This window comes from Vigna angularis, chromosome 7, assembly GCF_016808095.1.
Source record: "Vigna angularis cultivar LongXiaoDou No.4 chromosome 7, ASM1680809v1, whole genome shotgun sequence".
Taxonomy (NCBI): Eukaryota; Viridiplantae; Streptophyta; class Magnoliopsida; order Fabales; family Fabaceae; genus Vigna; species Vigna angularis.
The window spans coordinates 6,815,892-6,826,665 of record NC_068976.1 but is presented as its reverse complement, the minus strand read 5'-3'; the positions used below and the strand labels follow the sequence as shown (position 1 = coordinate 6,826,665).

The 10,774-nt window shown below is 34.2% G+C and overlaps 1 protein-coding gene across 3 annotated transcripts; it reads right to left on the bottom strand.

Annotated features, from left to right (window-relative positions):
• Window positions 1–3,732: 3,732 nt before the first annotated feature.
• LOC108321002 (oxysterol-binding protein-related protein 1C) lies at window positions 3,733–10,774 on the bottom strand. Of its 3 annotated transcripts, none has more exons than XM_017552622.2 (10): window positions 10,157–10,774; window positions 9,280–9,636; window positions 7,953–8,052; window positions 7,347–7,798; window positions 7,069–7,224; window positions 6,290–6,457; window positions 6,054–6,194; window positions 5,721–5,951; window positions 5,331–5,444; window positions 3,733–4,063 (listed from the first exon to the last, which is right to left on the bottom strand). In XM_017552622.2, exons 1-10 carry the CDS (start codon window positions 10,607–10,609, stop codon window positions 3,887–3,889), a joined length of 2,349 nt encoding a protein of 782 aa, XP_017408111.2. In that variant the 5' UTR covers window positions 10,610–10,774; the 3' UTR covers window positions 3,733–3,886. The 3 variants fall into 3 exon arrangements, with proteins under 3 accessions (XP_017408111.2, XP_017408112.2, XP_052736374.1); XM_017552623.2 differs by having other exon boundaries at window positions 7,347–7,795; XM_052880414.1 differs by having other exon boundaries at window positions 7,347–7,633.

The window sequence follows — 10,774 nt, the reverse complement described above, 5'->3', positions numbered from 1 at the left end:
TAGCTCTTATTTTATTTCAACTTGGACCAAACTATAAATAGAATTTGAAAAGGTGGTAAAATGTATAGACGGCACTTTGTGATATAAAGTCTGCATTTTCATTTGCTTAAAATATTAAGTCATTACTTTAGGTCATTGTACCATTTTATTTTCTATAATATAGGGATCATTTTAAAGAAATACAGTATCAATAAAACATAAGTTTAATCTCTTAAAAAAATTGACACCTATTTCAATACAAAATCTTAAAACATTAATTTTATAGGTTTTTTTCTCAAGTGTTGTGAGATTAAAGTCAGGGATTTTCAGTATATACATACATACTAAATACTTGATTTAGAGTGAGATATGTGACGTTGTATAGAATTAGATATTGCAAATGCATAATGCATCAGAGCAGTAGTACTAGCTATATTGCTATAAAGTAGATAGACTTAGGAGAAGTTATTAATATAAGAATTTATAGTTATTATATAAGTCCTACTAAAAGGAAAGCGTGATGGATGTAGCTTTCCTGCTAGGGAAGAGTTGCTACTCGTAGATGAATAGCAGAAGAAAAGTGAAAATAGTGAGAAGTGTAATTGAAGGATATGAAAAGAACAGAACATGGTTGGAGCTTTCCTGCTACAATGTTTGTTCCCTTCAAAGTGGGTAATTCTTGCGAACAGAAACGAAAGAAACATTATGAAAACAGATGGCTGTGGCGTCTTGTCTGACGCATAGACTAGGACAAATAATAGGTCGACATAGTACTGTTGCATGTGCACAAAACATATCAGTCGTATTCTGTTTATCTAATTATCCTAACGGAGAAACCCTTCCTACTTGACATGATGATCTAAATGAGTTACGTTTTAAATCCATGTGATGAAAAGATATATATTACGTTCGGAATTCGGGTTTTTGATGTAGTTGCCAAATTAAGCAAACCAATGGCATGTCATAAAAATCCATTATATATATTATAGTTCCATAATCGGCCCATATACGCATATTTAATGCCTTAAGGACTAATGACTAGGCATGGCTACATGTATGTTCCTATTTTACTGACCGTAAGTTTCATTTGCTTTGCTGCTTCTTCTTGTTTTCTTAGCCATGATAATCCAAACCCGTTAGCACATGGACATTGGGATTTGTTGGGCTGATAAAATTAATGTCTTAGAAAGTTTATAAAATAAACTAGGTAGAGAATGAATGTAGGTGACTCTATAAAAAAAAATTAAGTATGTGATATTTCTTATCTTAGTTAAAAGACACTTTTGTTGGGAAACAGCGGTACTTGTTCCCTCCTCTGTGAACCCCAAAATGGGCATTATGCGGAAGCGTAAATTCAGCAAGTGGTGGATGGGTCCCTTCTTTGTTTTATTCCAACAACTTTAAATCTATATTTCACTTTTCTTATACTCTTATAGGAAAATATTACAAGGTTTGGATTAAATTCTTATTTTGAAGGATTTTTATTTCGGAGAGTATCGGTTCTGAGATTTCCATATTATGTATTGTGTTCTTTGTTTTTATTTTATTTATATGTTAGAATGATGATTCTTCAAAGACACTAATACTTTTCATTGATGATGTGTTTTTTCCAATAGTACTAAAAGTGTATAATTTAATAAATTTCTTTCTATACAAAGAAAAACTGACTTTTGAATTGTATAATTTTACAAAAGATTAATATTGGGGTAAGCACACAACTTATCCCACCCTTTGTTCTAAATCAACCAAACCGATTTCAGAAGATCCAAATATTAGTAGAGAAAGTTAAACTTATAATTTCTCTCACATTTTCTTCTAATTTTACCATTAAGTCATCTTATAACTTGTTGAGTCTTTTGTAATCAAACTATCAAATACTATATATAATCAGGACAAAAGAAACATAAAAAGAAATTGCTCCTTTTCTAATTTATACCATCCAATTTTTTTTTTTGTAAAGCACAAATTAAAAGTTAACCCGAATTTAATTTGGGGCCTTCTGGGCTCTGGCTAAGCTAAATTAGGGTAGTTGCTTCTTACGCACAAGTTTCTTCCTGCACTTTTATAGGAGAAAACTTTTGGAAATAAAAAATAACTTTAGACAAAAGCTTTTTGAATTGTGTGATTTAGAGGTAAAAAATTACTTTTAATTGTATTATTTGATTTTTTTTTCTTTAAAAGGATGATTTTTAAGTTACATAATTGGATGACTTTTAGATTTCGAAATCTAGAAATACAAAATAACTTTCAAAATTTGAGGTACTTTTTTTCTCTCGAAAAGTAGCTTTTCGCATCATATAATTTGGAAGTTATTTTCCTTCTGAATTATACAATCAGAAATCATTTAACTTATGAATTACATAATCTAAAAGTTATTTGACTTTTAAATTGTAGAATTTGAAAATCATTTGTCTTTTGGTTTATATAATCTGAAATTTTTTTAAGAAAAAAAAATGATTTCCAAATTACATAATCTAAAAGTTAATTTTTTAACTTTTGGATTATCCGATCGAAAGTTCAAAATTAACTTCCAGAAATCCAGAAAGTGCAAAATGGGATTTTATTTTGTGGGGTGCAGGAAGAAACTGTTAAATTAGACTTTGAAAGACATTTTAATTGAGAAGAAACTTGGGCTTTGGAGGATATGTTGTGATGCTTTAAAAAGTCAAAAAAGGAACCTGACCGAGTGAATAAATAAATAATGAAAATAGCAACAGCAAACAATAGCGGCAATTTTCCTTATATTATTCATGAAACAATGTTTTCTGTATGACGCCCTATTACTAGCTTTTCTTTTTTTCTCTTCACGTCAATTATCTTATCATATATTTTTTACGTGTTTCTCTTCACATCAGAAGGTAGTATAAGTACTTTTTAATCAGAAGCAGATGGCATGAAGATACAAAATTCGGTACAAGACTGAAAAGAAGAGTCAATAGGAATCTCCACAACACAGTAATGTTACTGTCATTTATACTTTACTTTGAAAGAGTTTTGTTCTTCTTTCCTGCATGCTGAAGTTCGGATTATATTTACCCAAACTTATATAATTACCCAAACCTCCATTAATAATAAAAATTAATAACACCATATGTTGAAAGTATATTAAAAAAAATATCTCAAGCTCCTTTTATTATTATTAATTCCCCTCACAAATACATCCCAAAGAATGAAGTAAGAAAAATGGAGCACTTTTTTGACTTGCGGATATGGTAAGTTCTATTGTGCGATCAATTATACTTTTGGAATAATGAATAAGAGTATCAAACACTAGAATACTAATTAAATGTATAATGCAGAAAGACATTAAAGACAATAATTACAAAGAATGAATAATGTTTAACAAACCTAATTTAATTTGATAAAAGTATGTTATTTATTAGTTAATATATACAAATTTACTACCACTTGAACATAAGAGTGGTTTACCTTGTATCAACTAAAATTCCGATAACAAGTATAGGACACTGCTGGGGTTAGGGTTATGTAAACAGAGAGACATGATATAATTATAAAACTTAATCCAGTTTGGGTGGAAAATGGGAAGTAACAGATTTTTCAAGAATGTGACTTGTATATTATGTATATGTAATATATGAGATGAAACATCCTAAATACCTCGTTTATAAATATATAATATAATTTTACTGGTAAAAAAAAAAGTATGCGAACCTAACCTGAAAAAGATTTCATAACTTAGTCCTAATACGAATATTAACAATAACAATCATGAGGATGTAAAATGAGTGAGGCTAGAAATTAAAAACAATTACATTATTACCTGCTCATATTTTTAAATGATTGACTATGATGAATTTCATGAGGAACCTTAACTGCGATGTAGCAGTATAAGACGCCCATCAGTTAAAAGAATTGAAGGTAAAATGTTGATAAACTACAGTGAATATCATTGACCTTCGTCCAAGAGATGATCAGAAGGAATTTGACCAAAAATGTCAGGACATGAGTTCCAATTTCCTTGTTCTCGAGCCTCCCAATACCCTCCCAAGTAGCGGTAGGAACCGCTCTCTTTATCCTTACCAAACCACCGTGGTTCCCAACCGCTCTCTTGCATTTTCCGAGCCTGAATCCCATTCAAACAAATATCAAATATCAAACATAACAAGTTGTCTCGGAAAATAAGGATAAAGCATAAGGGCTTCACTCCTGTTAAAGTTTTGGCAACATCATAATTTATTTTATACATGTGCTACATAACAATCACAGTTTCAACCGTCAGTTTTCATAATGATTGGTTATCTTCAAACTGTACTCGCTTACTTGGAAATTAAAATATATAACTGGAAATCCACTACATTTATTTTAACAGTCTCCTCTCCCACAAATTCAAGGGTTGAAAATTTTATAACCTTGTCTAAAACATAATGTGTAGTCAGTTTGGACAAACTTATCTATGAACTTTTAGGACAAAAATAAAATTAACTTTTTTTACAAGTTAAAATTAATTTATAAACAAGTTAAAATAAAAGTTTGAAGAAAATAATGAAAATGTTGTACGAGGTATAGATTATGCAAAAATAAATTTTAACTTAGATGAGGTGGTTAATTTCACTCTTTTCTGCATATTTCTTTCGTCTGAAAGCCATTTTGAAAAAGAAAATCATCGAAACATACGAAAGAGCTCATCCTTTACACATCTCGTTTAGTTATCGTGAAAACAGAGTGTTGATACCATAGCACTGAGAGAGGTTGCACGGTCAAAACAGGGAAAAGGTCAACTTGCACAAAATGATACTAGGTCAGATAAGTGACCGCACATTCAGAGCAACTCGGTAAAAAAATGTTTCTATTAAAAAGTAAAACAGTTAGTGCTACTTTATGAGCAATTGCTATCATTATTAAGTATGATTCTTGTCTTTCCACAAGTAATTGTATTTGATGACTAGTCGGATTTAAGGCATTCTAACAAGCAATTGAAGCACTAAGGGCATCTTTGGAAGAAATTCTTTGTAAGAGATTTATGGAAAAAAAATTGATATTAATTTTCCTATAAATAAAAATAATTTATGGATAAGCTAATTTGTAAAGTTATCTGTACTTTTCTAAATGGCTTTCAGACGATGATTTTTTACTTTATTTTCACCCTTATCACAACTAAGATCTACTTAACACATATATTAAGATTTGCTTGCAAAGGTTAAAAATTATAACTTTTAAAGAAGTTAATATGATATAAGTCCACTCATGTTTTAATCCCGTTTCAATTTAGTTACAAATCAAAACATATAGCAACACTCCTTTACCATGTTACCACTCTAAAACATATCTATTCAATGTACTCCCTCTGAAACCAGCAAAGGAAACACCACAGAGTAGAATGACATAATTACCTGACGTTGACGCTGTTCAAGTCGCAATTTTTCTGAATTTGCCATCTCATACTCTCCATTTTCCAAATGCCTTTGATCAGGTCTTAACCTGGAATCAGTTGGTGGCAGCTTATCCTATGTATGCACAAATAAGTGATAATAGATGAGTACAAGTACTCATAATATGCAAAACAATGATATGGATATTTCAGTCCTTAAATGTTAAATTTCAATTGTTTCATACTTTATAGCTCTTCCATGATACAGAAATGATCACAACATCTCCTTACTGAACGCAACACTCATAATGGAGTTAAAGAGGTGGAAATACAGACTAGTTTTCCACTATTAAGAAAAAGAATAGGAAGATAAACTGACTATACAAGAGAAAGTGTGAATTAAGAAAGGGACCTTTAATCCAGGGGTAAGTTCATTTAATGTGATGGCAAACCGAGTGAAGTTGTATCTAGTGGGGAACTTGGGCGGCTTGCTCCGCTTCCATAGTAAATGGGCATCTGACATTGATTCATAACCTTTTCCCTTCCCACTATAGTCTCCATTTATATAATACATGCTGTCATCCCATTTTCCGAGCAAAGTAGACAATATTTTCCCATTTCTGTCCTGAACAATACCGTGAACCTGAGAGAAGTTCACATGTCAAGTACTATATTACAACAAAGCTAATGCCAGTCATAACGTAAACACAATCAAGATGGACTCCGTGAAACAGATATTGAGCACCTGGTGAGGGTTTCGATCAATTATAGACTGTTCCTTGAATTTCAGTTTACATGAGTAGTCTTGATTTCCCTGTATCCTCATTGTACCATAATGATCACAATACAGCTTTCCCAATATGAGATTGTATATTGATGTAGTAACCTGAACGAAAGGTTCCATATCAGTTTAGAACCAAATCTGCACACAGCATTTTCTGAGGCCATTGGACACATTGTAGTGGAAGTAGTTAAAAATACCTTACTCCACTGGAATACTTCACCATCATCAAATTCCAAAGTCAAAAAGCCAACAGGATCAAGCTGAATTGACCGACCCCAAAATTTGCTCTTTAAGTTGCTATCTCCACAAAATTTCCAACCTGTACCCTCACAGTGACATGCAACTATCATTGGGTGATGACTGACCTGAGAGAAAGAAGAAATATAATCTTTCAAAATGGTAACAGATATATAAAAATTTTATAATCATATCCTTTGTTTCAAATTGTACTGCCTTTCATCAAGTTATACATAACTTAAGCACCCAATCACATCAATTTTCATTCATCAAATTAAGAAATGGAGTAGTTTTAAGATTATACTTGAGTTTTTCCGTCAAACCGTGCTTTGGAAACTTTTTTCCTTTTAATCCAGAAGCAAGAAGTTCTAAGGACTTCAAATACGCATGATTAATGAATACTGATATGTAGGATTTAAACAAACAATAAGTTCAGAACAAAACAATCACATTTCAAACACACACCCCTTGTAATTCTCACAGGTGGCCTTTCAGTGATAGGTTTATAGGTAAGTCTAGCACTAAGCACTTGCTAACCTTTAATTCCCAACATTTTTATACCAAAATGCTAATTTGATGCTTTTCACCTTCTCTGTGCAGCATTAAATGATAAAATACATACATACATACATACATACATACATATATATATATATATATATATATATATATATATGATAAAATAATCAAGAAAAAGATCATCTATGCAATAATATCAATGTCAAGCATTAGCTTGGACCTTCTCCGAGAAAAATCGAAAGCCTTTATCCGGAAAGTCAGCCTCATATGTTTCCCCTAGTAATGGGTTAAATGGTTTACAGATTCTTCCTTCAGTCGAAGCATAGGCAGATACAGCAAAAGCAGCAACATTGAGAATTCTCATGAGGCTATTACCCTGCATAACATCATCAACGAGTTAAAATACTTAGAACATTGCACCGAGAAATGAACATTGAAGAACTAACAGCAAAGTAAAATACAGGGCAACATGACTTGGGATGCCATATTCAGACTTACCCTTCTTCCCCATTCATATGCTCGGTCTAGAAGATATGAGTATTCCATTTCTTCACAGCACTTTTGCAAAGAAGAGAGAGGCTCATTAAAATAAACAGGAAGGCAAACTTTTGTTAGATCCTTCCCAATATTGTCCTTAATCATTGACCAAAGACTGACACCTTTCTCCTTTTCAACAGGATCAGGTAATTTCTTTCGCCGCTTAACGTAAGGATAGTTGAATCCAACAGATCTAATGGAAGGATCTACATCCTCCTCTGATTCAACAGCATAGAGTCCTTCATCGTCTGAAGAGAAAGACGAGACCCTAATATCAGAAGCATTACTTTTAAAAGAATTCGAAGATGACAGAAAATCCCGAGTGTCAAAAAAGGCAGTGTCTTCATCATCTGTTTCTTCCTCAGCTGCATCATTTCTCTCATTATCATCCTCAGACTCAGTTCCACTTTCTTCTGGATGAAAAAGTTTAAATGCAAAAGAAAATGGAAATAATTCATAAGAAAACCTCTATTTTCAAGTGCTTCTATTTTCCAGAAAATGCACAACCAAACACCACACAGTGAAAAGATCCTAATCAAATGAAAGGGTCAACATTTAAGTACTTACCACTAGATTTTTCCTGCCCTAATCTAGAGGAAACCTCTTGATCATTCAACTGTCTTTGGCTTTCGTCAACCACAGTATTCTCCAGATCAACCTTTTCTGTCTACAATAATGAAGTACAAAGAAATTCTTTTACTTCACGAGGAGAACAAAATGCTAACCTTAATCAATATATCAACAAGTAAGCAGAAGCAATTAAAAGTAAAGATCAAACGAAAACTCTCCACAGGGCGAAGAAAAATATTTTGTTTAAGCTATTGAAATATGATAATTCAATGGATGGACTCTAGTATTAGAGATCACAAACCTTGCCAAGAAATATTGAAACAATTTCTGTTTTAAAGTTAACCATGTCCACTAATCTCTCCTAATGAAAATAAAAATAGCAATTTTGGAATTAAAAAGGGGGGATGAGTACAATCTCAGGAAGGCACATTTGTAAAAGTATCAATGCAGAAAACAAGGCCATCTATTAATATTTACCTTTTGGAAATTTTTGCTATACATTAAGGTAAACAGGCTTACTGGATAAACAAAAATATAAGAACAGTAAAACTTAGGTATAGCATTTTATGATTACTCAATCTGCTGCGCCCTTGCATGCAGGGCTATTAACTGGTTAAAAACTTGTACAGCAAGATATATAAATACAACCCAGAAATATATCTCGTTAGTGTCTCATTTCCACCTATACAATTTTTTTTGTAAAAAAGAACATTCAGCTGTGCATATATGATATAAGTTCAATCGTCCAAGGATTTATTTCTAACAGAACTCTGCTAGTAATATGATCAAAATTCATCCCAAGTCAAAGAATAAAAGAGCCTCAAGACCCACTAACCACAACCTCTTTCCTTTTAGGATTTAAGATTTATAGCTTAGACTATACAAGCATACCAAACACCTACTTCAGGCATCTAACTGGTTAAAGAAAGACTCAATACGAGATATGGAACTAATAGTCCATTACAAACCAATTCAATACGAAAAAGGAAAGAATTTGACAGAAGAACACTGAATATTATTAATTGCTGGAGCACCTATGACAAATGAACTCATGAACAAACTATTAGACTTGGCAGTAGATTTTGTACAACAGTAGAAGAAAAAACATGGGAAAACTAGAGAAATTACACATGATATTTGACAGGATGATAATACACAATTCTCTGTTTTCTTTTAAATGAGAAGGAGAAAGACATGGCCCCTCCTTTCTTTGTCCCTAATCTTAAGAGTACTAAGAATGACCAGCTTTCTGTGCAGTAGTAGAAATCCACCAAGAATAACCAGTTTGATTGGCTTCAAGTTTTCTACTTTTCATTAAAGGTACCTCTAATTGCCGCAAAGTGTCGATTAGAGCCACCTGTTTTTGTTTAAGCAGCAGAAGCTGGTTTTGGAGCGCAGCATACTCATTTCTCATTATCTGTTCACTGTCTCGAATGGCTTCCTCGCTCACTCCATCCTCCATAAGCCGAAGCCTGAGTTTCTCTGTCGAAACAGCCACATTGTCCACTGGAGCCATCAACTCACTGTTTGATATCCGGGGAAACATATCTTTCACTGCCTGCAAGGCATCCATCCATGCCACCCGATCATCATGAGTCTCGGCCCTCAAATGGAGTCTCTTAGTCCCAGTGAAAACAGAGAATCGCTTGTCATCGGACCTGCTCTCACGAATAGTCGATACCTACACACAAACACAGAGATGAACATAAACAGAATTTGCCACTCACAACCCCAAGAAAAACAAAAAGAAAACCGCCAAGCCACCCACCACATTGAAGTTTCAATAAATTAACTGACATCCCATCTTATAAATTAATAATCTGTTTTCAAACCGACCAAGGGTTTACAATCTCTATGACAGGATAGCAGCCACATATGTCCTCAATCCAAACCACAATTCAAAAATTTCTTCTGATACAAAACCACATGTATCCTCCAGAGGGAGCACTCCGAATATGATCACATTACAAACTACAAATCTGTGAGGAGTGCACTTTAAAACTTTGTTAATAACTAACTCCATTCGATCATCACTTAAAAATTCATCACATAAATAGGATATTCAGTAATTACAACTTCTGAATTCCCAATTTCGTAACTGGTACTCTCCCAGCGTGGTTTTCCCAAACCGAAACGAAATTAAAAGGGGAAAAAAACAAATGGAAGAGAGTGAAAAATAGGAAACAAATGATGAAACGGACCTTGAGATGGATTTCGCCTACGGGCTTTCGGCGACGATCGACGTGGTTCGAATTGCGGTTGCGAGAGATCAGTCTCCCGGATTCCTCACCAATGACCTTCGATCCCTTCTCGGTTTCAGAGTTCACGATGATCTTGTCGGGTCCATGAATCTTGTAGTAGGAGAGGACACCATCTTGAAGCACGAACCAGCGCGTTCTCCATCCTTTGCCATAGTTCACCCACTTGTGCAGAATCCCGGAGATTCCGTTCCCGACGAGGTCTTTGATCCTGACGTCCACTGCAGCCGGCAAGGGGTGCCCGCGGCCGCCTTCGCCGCAGTTGGTGAGGGAGTGGAGGGCTTGTCCAGTTCGGTGAGCGGGGTCGGATCTGGGTGCGGCAGGGATAGGGGGCATGTCGAGGGTGACCGGAGAGGAGTGGTCGGAGACGACGGAGACACAGCAGAAAGGATGCATTAAGTGGGAATGAGGGTGGTGGCGATTGAAGAAAGGGTCATGGTATGCGTGTGCTGTTTGTTTGTGATGATTGAGAATTGGGAGAAGGCAAAAATTGAAGAGTCAAGAGGAAGAGGGAGAGGGAGAGGGAGTGCAAGTTCGCGTGAAGGATCCGGAGATTAAAAA